A 15,780-nucleotide genomic window follows, 5' to 3' on the forward strand; every position below is an offset into this window, starting at 1 on the left:
CAGGCTTAAAGAAAGATAGATGCAAACCAAGAGGAGTTCAGATCTAACATAAGGAACCAGGGGGCAGCAATTTAAAGACTGGAAGCACAAGTAAGGAGCTTGTCTAAACAAATACCAATGCGTACACATACATTTCCCAGTGATACCATGGCCAACCTAAGAGGGAAATGTAAAGCCATCACACTAAGGAGTGGAAAAGTTGTAGAGGAATCACTTCCAAGTCAAAGCAACCAAGGAGAAGCTGCAAATGACCCTAAAACCAAGAATGAAGAAGAGACCCCTGCACCATCCCCACCAAAACAAGTCCTAAAACCTTAGGTGCCAAAGGCACCCTATCCACAAAGGCTGAGGAAGGATGGTAAGGACAGCCAGTTTTCTAGGTTCCTGGAAATCTTTAAGAAGCTCCAAATCAACATACCCTTCGTTGAAATATTAGAGCAAATGCCACTCTATGCCAAGTTCTTGAAGGAGCTCATGACATGGAAAAGAAACTGGGGAGAGAAGGAAACCATAGTGCTCACAGAGGAACGTAGTGCCATCATACAAAAGAAGCTTCCCCAAAAGATGAAAAATCCTGGGAGCTTCCAAATCCCTTGCATAATAGGGGATATCAACATTGAGAAAGCATTATATGATCTGGGAGCTAGCATCAACCTCATGTCTTTGGCTATGATGAAAAGAATGAGGATAGAAGAGGCCAAACCAACAAGAATGGCACTTCAATTGGCTGATAGAACATTCAAGTTTTCTCATGGGGTAGTGGAAGATTTGTTGGTGAAAGTAGGAGAGTTCATCTCTCTAGCTGATTTTATTGTACTAGATATGGAGGAAGAGGCTAACACATCTATCATCCTAGGAAGGCCATTCCTAGCTATTGTTGGAGCTATAATTGATGTTCAAAAAGGAGAGCTAGTCTTGAGATTGCATGAAGAGAAGATAGTCTTCAATGTCTTTAAAGCAATGAGTTATCCCAAGGAGTCCATAGGTGAATGCATGATGGTGGACACAATGGAAAAGATAGTTCAAGGAGTGTTGGAAGAAGAACAATGTGAAGAAGCTATGGAGCTAGAGCAACAAGCATCAGGTGGAGAATTACCACAAGAAACCATGGATGATTCAATCATGTTGAACCACACTAGCAACAAAGAAGTGGAAGCACCGAAACTAGAGTTGAAGACCCTACCTCCAAACTTGAAGTATGCTTACTTGGGTGACAACAACATATACCCAGTAATCATCAATTCAAGCTTGAGTGAGGGACAAGAAGAGGAGCTTATCCATGTGCTAAAGCAACACAAAGATGCTATAGGATGGACACTTGCAGATTTAAAAAGAAATTAGTCCTTCAGTATGCATGCACAAAATCCTCCTTGACGAGGATGCCAAGCCCTCAAGGCAACAACAAAGAAGGCTAAACCCAACAATGAATGAAGTAGTCCAGAAAGAAGTGTTGAAGTTGTGGCAAGCAGAGGTGATTTACCCAATCTCAGACAGCCCTTGGGTAAGCCCAATACAAGTAGTCCCTAAGAAAGGAGGGATCACTGTTGTGCCAAATGAGAAGAATGAATTGATACCAACAAGAACAGTGATTGGCTGGCGCATGTGCATAGATTATAGGAAGCTTGATAAAGCTCTACCAGGAAGGATCACTTCCCCCTACCATTCATGGACTAGATGCTAGAAAGACTTGCGGGACATGAATATTACTGCTTTTTGGACAGTTATTCTGGCTACAACCAAATAGTTGTAGACCCCAAGGTCTAAGAGAAAACCTTATTTACTTGTCTCTATGGTGTCTTTGCTTATAGGAGAATGCCCTTTGGATTGTGAAATGCACCTGCAACATTCCAAAGGTGCATGCTCTCTATATTTTTATACATGATTAAAAGATTCATTGAGGTGTTTATGGATAACTTTTCTGTATTTGGTGATTCATATTCTAAGTGCTTACACCACTTGGCCTTGGTTCTAAAGAGATGCCAAGAAACCAACCTCATTTTGAACTGGGAGAAGTGCCACTTTATGGTCATAGAAGGGGTGACTATTGGTCATAAGATCTCAAAAAGAGGCATAAAGGTGGACAAGGCCAAGGTGGAGGTGATTGAAAAATTGCCCCCACCTTGCAATGTCAAAGCAATTAGAAGTTTTCTAGGACATGCTGGTTTCTATAGAAGGTTCATTAGAGATTTTTCAAACATTGCCAGACCTTTAAGTAACTTGCTTGTCTCTAATTTACCTTTTATCTTTGATAGAGAATGCATGCTAGCCTTTGATGTGCTTAAAAATAGACTTTCCTCTGCACCTATCATAGCACCACCTTGCTGGGATTTACCTTTTGAGTTGATGTGTGATGCATCAGACTTTGCTGTTGGTGCTGTTTTAGGATAGAGTAGAGATAAGCTGGTGCATGTTATTTATTATGCTAGCAAAGTCCTTAATGAGAATCAAAGGAATTACACCACTACAGAGAAGGAACTTTTTTCCATAGTCTTTGCATTTGATAAGTTTAGATCATAGATCTGCATATGGAGGCCATTTTAGTAGAAAAATAACTGCATCCAAGGTGCTACAGTGTGGGTTCTTTTGGCCAACAATATTCAAGGATACAAAGCACTTGGTGACAAGATACAATGAGTGTCAAAGAGCTGGTAACCTACCCAAGAAAAATGAGATGCCACATAAGTTCATCATGGAGTTAGAATTGTTTGATGTATGGGGAATTGATTTCATGGGCCATTTCCATCCTCATACTCAAACAATTATATATTGGTAGCTGTTGATTTTGTGTCAAAGTGGGTGGAGGTAATAGCTACATCAACCAATGACAACTGGGTGGTGATTAACTTTTTGAGGAAGAATATATTCAGTAGATATGGGGCTCCAAGAGCTCTTATAAGTGATGGGGGGAGTCACTTTTGCAACAAGCGACTTGAGACAATCCTCCTCAAATATGGTGTGAAGCATAAAGTGGCAACCCCAGACCATCCACAAACCAACGGTCAAGCTGAAATCTCAAACAGAGAGCTCAAGAGGATCCTTAAGAAGACTATTGGAAACTCAAGAAAAGATTCGTCCAAGAAGCTGGATGATGCATTGTGGGCCTATAGGATAGCTTTTAAGACACCCATTGGCATGTCTCTATATCAATTGGTGCTTGGAAAGGCTTGTCACCTACCAGTGGAGCTTGAACATATAGCATTTTGAGCTCTAAAGATGTTGAACTTTGATAATCAAGCTGCTGGGAAAAGAAGGCTACTACAACTCAATGAGCTGGAAGAATTTAGAAATCAAGCTTATGAGAATACCAAGATTTACAAGAAAAACACAAAGAAATGGCATGATCAAAAGCTAGCAAGAAGAGAGTTTGTAAAAGGTCAAAAAGTGCTACTGTACAACTCAAGGCTTAAGTTCTTCCCAGGAAAGCTAAAGTCAAGATGGTCTGGACCTTTCACAATCCTTAAGGTGTCTCTCTATGGTCATGTAGAGTTTATGGAGGATAAGACATAGAAGACTTTTACTGTCAATGGCCACAGGCTTAAGCACTACCTGGGGGACTCTTTGGATGAGTAGAGAGTGAGCTACAACCTTAACTAAAGAGGGAGAAACATCAAGCTAGTGACGTTAAAGAAGCACTGGTTGGAAGGCACCCCAACAACCATATCCTTTCAATTTCTTGCTTTCTAGAAGTAGTTTATGATTGTTAACTTAGGTAGTTTAGTTTTTAGTACATTAGTTGATAGTCATTACTTTATTTTCTTTTGTTTATTGGAAGTGCAAGGTTTCATAATTAACTAATTGAGGTTGGTTGAATGGGCTGAGAAACTAGCTAAACAGCTAAGTTTGGTGTGGCCACTAACCCACTTAATTTAGGCTTACAACTCATTGATTGAATTAACTTTGAATGTAAGCCCAAAAATTAAGTTTGGTGTGGCCACCACCATAAGAAACTCACACGGCAAGCCCAAGATGGTTTGAGTTTGAAGCATTTAAAAAATTGGTAGGTGCATAAAAGGTGATTTTAATGTGTACGAAGGGATTGGAAGAGAAGGAATGTAAAAGAATTAAATTTATTCCACCCTTACGAACACATTAAAATCCAATAATTAAACCAATTTATTAGATTCAATGAAAATAAGTTTGTTGTCCCAAGGGACACTCATCAATTACATTTTAACTGTATAATAATAGAGGGAATGTGAAGCATTCCTTTTGTCATTACTAATGGGGTTTTTGGTCTTCAATTTCAGGAGAGGTGGGGCCCACTTGATTGATAATTCACTGGATAAGGAGTCAAAGTGTTCTTTCACCTTGGAACCCAACATCTGAAGGAAGCCAAAGGGATGAGGATTGGCGCCTCTTCCCATGCTAGGCGCCACTCCCAAGTGGAAAAACATTTAATTGGTTTTTACTTCCCACCTTCCCCACCCTCCAGATTACTTTTTTTTTTCTATAAAAGCCATTTACCCCTCCACTCCCCTCCACACTTGGAACCCAACTTCACAACCAAACCTCTACACTTCCTCTTCCTTTTGTTTCCTTACCTTGCTATTTTTCTTTTCTTGATTGGGACAATCAAGTTCTATGTTTGGTGTTGAAGCAAAACAAGGTTTTGCTTACTCTCTCTACTCTCCTTTCTTTACTTCTTTCTTCAACCTTTCAAACCCTCTTTTCTCACTCCAAATGGCACCACCAAGAGCCTCCTCATCAAAGAAGAAAAAGGCCAAGGAACCAATCTCAGGATCTCAAGCTTCAATGAATATAAGTTCCTCTCATCATTCAACCAAAACCAATTTTATGGTTGGGTGAGTGAGAGGTAAATCATTCCGGAGGTGGGCTTTCAACTTGGAAGGAATGAGCATCCAGAGATCAATAGAGAGATCAACAACAGAGGATGGGCATTCTTGTGTAACCCACCAAGGAAAGTGGTGGAGACACTACAAGAAAATACGTCTATTGCCACGTTTTTAAAGCATGGCGAAAAGCTGAAAAAAGCGTGGCGATAGCTTTTCGCCACGCTTTTTGAGCTACCGCCACGCTTTTGAAAGGGTGACCTCTTGAAGGGTGGCGGTTGCTCTATCGCCACGTTTTTTTCAACTTATCGCCACGCTTTTTCTTTTGCCACGCTTTTTACAAATGGCCACCCATAAAAGCGTGGCCGTATGTGGAGATATGGCCACGCTTTTAAAGCGTGACCATATGAGATGTATGGCCACGCTTTTGAAGCGTGGCGATATAGAGAGATATGGCCACGCTTTCAAAGCGTGGCAATAGAGAGAGATATGGCCACACTTTTAAAACGTGGCGATAGCGAGATATGACCACACTTTTAAAGCGTGGCCATAGCCTTGTAAAATTTAAAAAAAAAATCCTTTTTCTGATTTTTACCTTCATCGATACAAAATATAAATTTTTTAATTCTTTTGTTACCAAACTATAAATATAGTATGCAATTTTTATTACAAGACAAATCAAATACAAAATAAATCTCGAGTTTGCATAGGAAAGTGATTGTCCTGTTTACAATTTGAAAGGATTAGCAAACTTCTCTCACAACTGGTTGAAGAATTTAAGTTCCTATGGCGATGCCTTGTACAACAATCTATCTTAGCAATAAAATGAATATGTTCCTAACAAGTATCTCAAAACTGTAAAACCGCGGAGAGCACACTACTAATATGTTCTGCTTGGTTTAGTTCATGAAGCCGCCACAAGCTTTGGTCTGAATCATAGTTTGTAGCCTTTGAAACTAAACTAAACAAAACATGATATAATATGGTTCAAAAATCTCAATAGTAGTTTCTGTAGCCTGGGCTGTACATGCAACTTTCTGCATATTTGACAAGATCCTTAGGTCGAGGTAGATGAGAAACAAGATCTGTTTTACCAAACACAGCACAAAAGATATAAGTATTGAAAAGAAAACAGAGCAAAGTTGTCTGAAACTCAAAACATTTCATGAAACTAACCAAGTTCATATGCCTTGCTGCCACGTTAGCAGCAATATGTGCTGATATCTTTCTGATATTTGAGAATGGAGGGTAAATCAGTCCTTTATCATAGTTCTCCTGTGACACTTGTGCAGCCAAAGCTTCAACTGTTGCACAAGAAACCGTTAGTGAGTTCTTGGTTCTACCTTCTTGGAATTTAGATTGAATTGATTTTAGTATATTTAATCTCTCTTAGCTTGAATGAACTCACAGGCTGCCAAGAGCATCTCATCGCGGACGCGGATTGCACTGGAGATGATCAAACCCAAGCCAAAACCAGGGAATATGTAAGCATTGTTGGCCTGAACAGCAATGCAGGAAGCGCGAAAAAATAAAATGAAAAAATAAATATATAAAGGTCAGCCACTGAGATGTTTATATTGAATAACAAAATGTGTAGGTAACAAAGGTCAAATGAAACCTGTCCAGGAACAAAGACTTTTCCTTCATATTCAACAGCACTAGCAAAGATTGCTTGACACTGCAAATTAAATTAAGATAAACAACATTAACATATAATGATGTGTGTAATCTATTCTAAATTTCTGAGGCCAATTATATAAATAGTTAGTTACCTTGCTCCATGTATAAGCTTCTTCAGCAGTGCACTCAGATTGAGATGTTGGATTGGAGAGAGCAAGAATGAGCGATTTCTACAAAAATCATACACTATCAGAGATATAATCATGTACATATCAGGAAGAATAACTAAGGAATTCTCGCAACTAAAAGTAAACATATACAAAATTTAGCAGATTTTCAGTTATTCCTTTGCCTCCACAAGCAAATACCAGGTCACTTAATATCACTTATATCCAAGGAAACGAAAAAGAAAAATTAAGAAAATAAGCCAATTTATGTAATTAAAGTAAGCTAGATACATAAACTTGATTGCCTTGACTAATAAGGAAAAAAACAACAGTGCACAGGAACTAAACTGAAATGTGAACCAAAACAAGAGAAGAGAGAAATCAACAATTGAGATTAAAGTGAACAACATACAATTACAATTCTTATCATAAAAAATAAATAGCCAAAGAAAATTGTAAATTTCACTGCAGGGAAGTTGTTTCTTGTCATAATCTTTGCATCATGCGCATAACTCTGCATGTAAAAGTAAACTCCCAAAGCTTGTCATTATATTCAGCACAGAATACAATGATAGATAAATAAAAGATCTTACAGATCTAATGCTCATATAATAATTACTTCAATATAATGACTGTTGTATTTCTTTTTTTTTTATTTCCCTTTCTATCTAACATCAAAATTAAAAAAAATATATATTGCAAATAATGTGATTTTGAACCTAGTAGTTGATAAAGTCAAGAACTTGCATACATAAGTAAAAGTGTAAAACACATAATTGAATTACATGCATCAAAATTAAATCCGAAAACCAACAATTTCAAACAATAAACTAAAAATCCACGAAGCAAACAAGCAAATACCTCCAAAGATACTTCTAGAACCCCATCGCCAACTGTTAATCTCCTTTAATCTCTTTCAACCAGTACCATCAAAATCAAAAGCAGTCATCAACACACACATCAGAACAAATTAAAACAACACTAATTCCAAACACATCAGAACAAATTAGAAGAGTAGATTTTCTGTTTAGATTCTCTCAACACTTCTAAGAACAGTAAAGCTGAAAAACTCAGTAGCTACTTTTCACATATATGATCATGATAATATATATTTGTTATTATTGTTTCACATTTTCAACAAACCATAGGAAAATGGTACATAGAAGTCTAAAACTTTATCAAGAACCAAAAATGTAGACATAGTATATATACAATTGGTTCATCATTTTCTCTCATTCTTGGAGTAAAATCTCAGTACCAAGTAGAAGAAGAACCTGTAAAGAACACCCCAAGCTAGCAGGGTCAAGATATCATACTTGGTGAGTACATGAATTATGGGCTGGGTGCTGCCATCTGTCAACGGGTTAAATGGGCTGGGTATCGGATCATCACGTCCACCATGGAAGCAAGCAGCTGCACACAGTCATTAATTAAAATCACCAACATACACACATTATTTACTAATTAACTAACTATCATCACCACTTCATGCCTTTTCTCTCTTACCTGCGCAATATATAAACCTAAGATCTGTTTCACCCCCCAATATGAATAACCAAAACTATTTAACAGAAATAAAATCATAACAAAAATAGAAAATCAAGAAGTTTAGGGGCAAAAAAACCTAAACCAAATATCAGAATAGAAGAACCAGAAATAATTTTTCTAAAGAAAATCATGCTCAATAAATTTCTGTTCAATCCAAAAGAGTAAGTTAAGAATTGCACACCCCATGTCAGAAAGTACTAAAAGATGTAAAAGACAATGCAAGTCAAAATCTTATGGTAATCTAATGTTATACTGGTCTTAAAAGGACAGAAAAACCAACCATCTTGTGAAGTTATATTGATAACTCTTCAGAATATTATTCACTAAGTTATACTAGCACATTTAAAACTTCCAGCGAAAGCGAAATCAGTTATACCTCACCAATGGTTAGAGACTGCATTCTGCTCTTGGGGTCAACTCCCTGGCCAACCCAGACAAAGATTTCAGAGTGACAATCCAAGATGAATATATCTTTTGTCATCAGATCATCCTGGAAAAAATTGTATATCTCTTTCACCTGCAAACATCCCTTCAGATTAATGCATTGTAGCAGGTACAAATTGATCAAACTTTTTGCCAGCATTTTATATTGAGAGTTAGTCTTAAAAGGAAGAATAGATGGTCAAAACTTAAGAAGGGGTATCATATCCAAACTTCAAATATAGATATTTTATATTGACCAGGTTAGCCATAATTTGTTTCTATTTAGCGAATATAAAATAAAGTTTGGTAATTATATGAGTTTAATTAACACCAGTGTCTAGCTAAAATATATCACAGGACATATAATCAAGTGAACAAGCATATGGACTGCCATTGCAATAACTTGATGAAAACCCAAGAATGCATCTTTCACACTCGATCAACAGTATGTCATTCCTGTTCTGTAACTATTCACTACTGATTAAGCCGATTTTTTAATTATCAAGGATTTATTTTGTTTCCTATTGTACCAGTTTGAGTACCAGCTTGATTTTCGATCTTGAATAATGAATTAATGATTACTTATATCAATACAGATAAGTCAGTGTAGGTACCTTTAAGTCTCCTCCTGGATGTTGGTCAATCAGGCAGCCCAAGAAATCATTATAAACAAGTCATCCATTTGCCTTCAAGAAGAGAGGGATCTGGGGGCGAACATAAATCTTTTCTATCAAACAAGAAAATAGTCCTTACCTTTTTGAGAAGTAGTTTAGAAAAATCAGAAAAAATGAAGAACCAGAACAGGGGCAACCTTCCATGTAGCCATTAACAGAGGTTAGTTCCTAAAATATGATATCTAGTTAGCCATCAAGATAGCAATTTTTCTAACAGAGAGAGGTGACAACAATGAACGAACAACCAAAAAACAATACACAACAACTGAATTTCTACCTTTCTATTCTACTATTATTCTTTTTTCATCACTCATTGCCACATATATAGAAACTAACTTCTAGATTCTAACACCAGTTAATAAGGCAAATTTTAAAGAGAAGAAAAAGAAAATACCATGGGGTGATTAATCCAACAACACCAATGGATTCATTGAGGACATAACTCTTGAAAGTTTCCATGGGAAGAGAAACGCGTGCCTTCTGCTTAGCGTCGAGGTTCTTGGCAAGGCCAGCATAAAACTCGAAGCAACCAGCAACATCATCCTAACATAAAATCAAGCGTGAATCAGAGAATTACAGTAACAATCAGAGAGAATAAGCTGAAATTGAAGCATAATTGAAGTACCATGTCCCAGGCAGCTTCATCGAGTGGTTTTCTGCAATCAAGGGATTCAAGCTTAGCGAGGTGATCCTTTCTCTCGACGACCATGGTAGCGATGGCGCGGAGATAGCGGGCTCGGTGAGCGCCGGAAGCAGAAGGCCAGTTGTTGCCTTTGTTGCGGTTGAGTGCTCTTCTAGCGGCGGCGACGGCACAGTCAAAACGTGCATTGACTGTGCAAAGCAAGCGAACCTCTTGGTGTTAGGGTTTTGCCATTGCAATGCAGCGGTATGACAACGCCATATGCATGCAGTGAGGACTTCGAAGGTAGTGGAAGATTGAGCAACATGACGAGGGTGGAGGACAGAGAATGGCGGCGCGGAGGAAGGAAAGGCGACCTCCGTTGGCTGACCGACACCGTGAGTAGTGAGCGCAGGGAATGCGAGCGCCAGCAGAGACAGGTTAAGGGAGACGACGGAGGGAGCGCCGGCAGAGGAGAGAGTGCAAGTGTCGACGATGAGTAACAGAGTTGGGGATGAGCAACAGAGTCTGAGTGTTAGGGTTTCAAAGCATTAGTGTGTAAGTGTCAGTGGAGAAGAGTAGAAGAGTCTGATGAGTCTTGTAGCGTGTTGGGGAACCTTTTCGCCATGCTTTTTTAGGGGTGCCTAGTTAAAAAACATTTCGCCACGCTTTTTTTGGGTGCCAAGATAAAAAACTTTTCGCCACGTTTAAAAAGTGTCCCTGTTTCTCTCTATGGCCACGCTTTTGAAGCGTGGCAAAAAAAAGCGTGGCCAAATCTCTAATCAATTGTCACCTTCATAAAAGCGTGGCCATAGATCCTTTTCGCCACGCTTTTTAAGCGTAGCAAGAAAAAACGTGGCCAAATCTCTAATCAATCGCCACCCTCATAAAAGCGTGGCCATTGACCACTTTTGGCCACGTTTTTAAAGCGTGGCAAGAAAAAAACGTGGCCATAGGCCTTTTTTCTTGTAGTGAGAGCTTGGTCAGAGAGTTTTATGCTAATGCAATGCCACAACCTAGGCAACCTTATGGCTATCTGAGTTATGTTAGGGAGAAAGCTATTGACTATAGCCCTTCCAACATAGATAGGATACTGATGATGAAGCAAACAAACTCCACCCAGAGCTATGAAGAAAGGGTGAAGCAGAAAGACCCAGGATTTAAGGAGATCCTCAACAAAATATGTGTTATCAATGTATAGTGGATAAATGACAAAGATGAGAGGCCTAATCAACTAAGGAGAAGGGATTTGAGCCCCCAAGCTAGAGGGTGGCTGGATTTTGTAAGAAGGTCTCTCAATCCAACATCCAACACTTCAGAGGTGACATTGGAAAGGGTTGTGCTCATATATAGCATAATGAAGGGAGAAAATGTCAATGTTGGGGAAACGATTGCCAACAACATCAATAGGGTGCTGAAGAGCACCAAGGATAGCACAAGGTTGGCCTTCCCAAGCATCATTTAAAGGCTATGTGATGAAGCAGGGGTCGAGAAGATTATTGATGAAGTGCTAGTGGACCAAGAGAAGCCCATAACTGCCAAGAAGATGGCCAAAGTGGTGGCTGTCAACCCACTTCAGAGAGCAAGGGATCACAGAGCTTGTGCTTATGAGCCACAAGGTCCACCACACCAAGAAGAAGAAGCTGAAGATCAACCACACTACCTACCACTCCCACTACCACCATATCCATAATTCCCTGAAGGCTTCAATTGGGAGCAAATGCAAGGAGACATTCACCAGATGAGGGGAGATATACACTACTTGAGAGAAGATGTCAACCAACTCAAGGAGCAACAACAATAATGGGATTAAGTGCAAGAGAGCATATAACAACTCCAAGGAAGCATGGAGTACATGAAGGAGCAACAAGGCCAGTTCAACTGGGGAGAAATGAAAATTTACCTCTACACAGTGATAGAGCAACAGCAAATTCAGCAAGGGAATCTTGCCGAATTCAGAGCCCTGTTTGAAGCCAGAACTATGGCAAGAAGGCAATATGACTGCTATGCACAAGCAAAGCTGAACCACTTGTGCAATGTAGTAGCCGATATGAACCCCAAATATCCACCATACATGCAAAAGATGGAAGAACTCTGTGCAAGGCTGGAAGAGATAATAGACAAACACATAGAAGCTGAGAGGACCTACATGAGAAGGCTGGGATTTTGGAAGCCTAAGGACAGCAAGGCACAAGAAGGATTGATACGCGAAAATTTGCTTCTCAACAAATTTCCTACCGAAAAGTGTACCGGATTGTCGTCAAGTAAAAACTCACTATAGAGTGAGGTCAAATCCCACAGGGATTGGTAGATTGATCAATGTTAATTGGAGAATTATACTAGTTGAGCGAAATCAGAATTTAATTGGGATTACAGAAAGTAAAATTGGCGGGAAACTTAAATTACAAGAAATTAAATGACAAAAATTAAATTACTAGAAATTAAATAATAGAAGCTTAAATTGCAAGAAATTAAATGGAAATGGGGTTTAAGCATGAAATTAAAGAACAGAAAGTAAACAGAATCGGTAGATCAGAGATGGTGAAGCTTATTGGGGTCAGGAGATGTGATAATTCTCTGGATCAAATTCATTTTTATCTCTTCCTCAATAAATGCATTCATTGATTGATAAACCCTGATTTTGTGGTTTATCTTGTGCTTATTTTGGGGGATATTATCACCTTTTCCCACATTTATTCAATGAAATATCATGGTTTTGTAATTCTCCCTTGAATTGTGCTTAAGTGTAAAAACATGCTTTTTAGGCCCTTAAATTGGTGATTTTAATTCACTTTAATTCCATTCGATGCCTTGATGTATTTGTTGAGTGATTTCAGTTCATAAGGCAAGTATTGGATGGAAGAAGTGAGGAGAAAAGCATGCAAAGTGGGAGAACTCATGAAGAAATGAAGGAACCGTAAAGCTGTCAAGCATGACCTCTTCGCACTCAAATGACCATAACTTGAGCTACAGAGGTTCAAATGAGGCGGTTCTAGTTGCATTGGAAAGCTAACATCCGGGGCTTCAAAATGCTATAAATTTTGCCATATGTTGCTTCGCGTTCAGGGGCGCGCACGCGCACTTTGCGCACGCGCGCCGATGCTGTCCGTGGCCCACTTTAATGAAATCGCCCCCAGCGATTTTACAGCTCATTTTGGGCCCAATCCAACCCATATCTGATGTTATTGAACCCAAGGATTGAAGGGGGAATGAACAAAGTAGTCATAGTTTAGTTTCCATCATGTTTTAGGTTAGGATTCTAGAGAGAGAAGCTCTCCCTTCTCTCTAGAATTTAGGGTAGTTTAGGTTTACTTTTCTTAAATTCATCTTTCAATTCTTGTTTTGATTTAGTTTTCTCTTTTAATTTCTTGTTGTTACATCTTTGTTCTTCTAGTTCTTGTTGTTAATTTCTCTATTTTGCCATTTTTATGTTCATGAACCATTGTTGAATCTTAATTTTCTTTAATGCAATTTTAAGTTTCCATGTTCTTTTATTGTTGATTTGAGTTGTGATCTTGTGTCCTTGCAATTTGTAGTTGATAGATTTTCCTATTCTTGCATTTTTATTATTCTTTCCTTTATTGCCTTCCAAGTGTTTGATAAAATGCTTGGTTGGATTTTAGAGTAGATTTTGAGCATTCTTGGCTTGGAAAGAGTAATTAGGCAATCTTGAGTCATGAAAACCCAACTTATGTTGGTGATCTAGAGTTGTTAGCTAGTATTGTTTCCATTGACGCTAATCTTTTGCTAATTTCATTAGTGAGTTGATTAGGACTTATGGAATATTGTTCCATTGACGCTAATCTTTTGCTAATTTAATTAGTAAGTTGGTTAGGACTTTTGGATTGAGATTAGCTAGTCTCATTAGACTTTCTCCCTATTTGTTGGAGTTGATGTAATGAGATAAATTCTTGTTTATATTTGTGACATGATTAATTAGTCTTGTTTGACATTCTCCCGATGTGTGAGTTAACTAAATAAGATGAATTAATCATGCATGACTAGGATAGAAAGCCTATGATCTCAATCCATTGCCATGAATGTCTCCCTTTATTGATTGCTCTCTCTTTATTACTTGCTCTCTTTAATTTTTCTTGCCATTTAATTCCTTGTCATTTATATTTTCTTGTCAAATTCCCAATTAACCCCCCTTGCACTTTCATAGCTGATGAGCGGGTATTTTATATGCTTTTTGGGGTTAATTTCATATAGATTTTAGTATATCTTAGTTAGTTTTTAGTTTATTCTCATTAGTTTCTAGGCAAAATTCATATTTCTGGACTTTACTATGAGTTTGTGTGTTTTTCTGTAATTTCAGGTATTTTCTGGCTGAAATTGAGGGAGCTGAGCAAAAATCTGATTTAGGCTGAAAAAGGACTGCTGATGCTGTTGGATTCTGACCTCCCTGCACTCAAAATAGATTTTCTGGAGCTACCAAACTCCATATGGCGCGATTTTAATTGCGTTGGAAAGTAGACATCCAGGGCTTTTCAGCAATATATAATAGTCCATACTTTGCTCAAGGATAGATGACGTAAACTGGCGTTCAACGCCAGTTCCATGCTGCTGTCTGGCGTCCAGCGCCAGAAACAAGTTACAAAGTGGAGTTCAATGCCAGAAACAGGTTACAACCTGGCGTTGAACGCCCAAAACAGCCCAGGCACGTGAGAAGCTTTAGTCTCAGCCCCAGCACACACCAAGTGGGCCCCAGAGGTGGATTTCTGCACTATCTATCATAGTTTACTCATTTTCTGTAAACCTAGGTTACTAGTTTAGTATTTAAACAACTTTTAGAGACTTGTTTGGTATCTCATGACATTTTAGATCTGAACTTTGTACCTTTTGACGGCATGAGTCTCTAAACTCCATTGTTGGGGGTGAGGAGCTCTGCTGTGTCTCGATGAATTAATGCAAGTATTTCTGTTTTCCATTTAAACATGCGTGTTCCTATCTAAGATATCCATTCGAACTTCAATATGAATGTGATGAACGTGACAATCATCATCATTCCTCCACGAACGCGTGCCTGACAACCACTTACGTTCCACTATAGAATGAATGAATATCTCTTAGATCTCTTGATAGGAATCTTCGTGGTATAAGCTAGATTGATGGCAGCATTCAAGAGAATCTGGAAAGTCTAAACCTTGTCTGTGGTATTCCGAGTAGGATTCAGGGATTGAATGACTGTGACAAGCTTCAAACTCGCGAGTGCTGGGCGTAGTGACAGACGCAAAAGGATAGTAAATCCTATTCCGGTACGATTGAGAACCTGCAGATGATTAGCCGTGCGGTGACAGCGCATCTGGACCCTTTTTACTGAAAGGATGGATGGTAGCCATTGACAACGGTGATCCACCAACACACAGCTTGCCATAGGAGGATGTGAGTGCGTGAATCAGAAAACAGAGGAAAGCAGAATTTCAGAAGACAAAGCATCTCTAAAACTCCAACATATTCTCCATCATTGCATACAAGTATAATTTGTGTTCTGCCCTTCTTACTTTTCACAGTTCAAACTAAGAATTATTATTGATATTGTTTTCCTGACTAAGAGTTACAAGATAACCATAGATTGCTTCAAGCCAACAATCTCCGTGGGATCGACACTTACTCACGTAAGGTATTACTTGGCGACCCAGTGCACTTGCTGGTTAGTGGTACGAGTTGTAAAAAGTGTGATTTACAATTCGTGCACCAAGTTTTTGGCACCGTTGCCGGGGATTGTTCTAGTTTGAACAACTGACAGTAAATCTTGTTGCTTAGATTAGGAAATTTTTGTCTTTTGAGTCAGAGTCTTTTATTTTATTTTCAAAAATTTTTCAAAAATAATAATTTCTCTATTAAATTTTGTGCCAAACTTTAAGTTTGGTGTTTTCTTGTTAATTCCCCTTTGGTTTTCGAAAATTTTAGTTTGGTTTTCTAAAAATTTTAAGTTT

At 38.5% G+C, this 15,780-nt stretch overlaps 1 protein-coding gene across 1 annotated transcript; it reads left to right on the forward strand.

Annotated features, from left to right (window-relative positions):
- The first annotated feature begins 441 nt into the window (after window positions 1–441).
- LOC112734914 (uncharacterized) lies at window positions 442–1,341 on the forward strand. Its single transcript, XM_025784438.1, has one exon. The coding sequence runs from the start codon at window positions 442–444 to the stop codon at window positions 1,339–1,341; it is 900 nt and encodes a 299-aa protein (XP_025640223.1).
- Window positions 1,342–15,780: the final 14,439 nt, after the last annotated feature.

The sequence above is a fragment of the Arachis hypogaea genome, chromosome 13 (assembly GCF_003086295.3).
Source record: "Arachis hypogaea cultivar Tifrunner chromosome 13, arahy.Tifrunner.gnm2.J5K5, whole genome shotgun sequence".
NCBI lineage: Eukaryota > Viridiplantae > Streptophyta > Magnoliopsida > Fabales > Fabaceae > Arachis > Arachis hypogaea.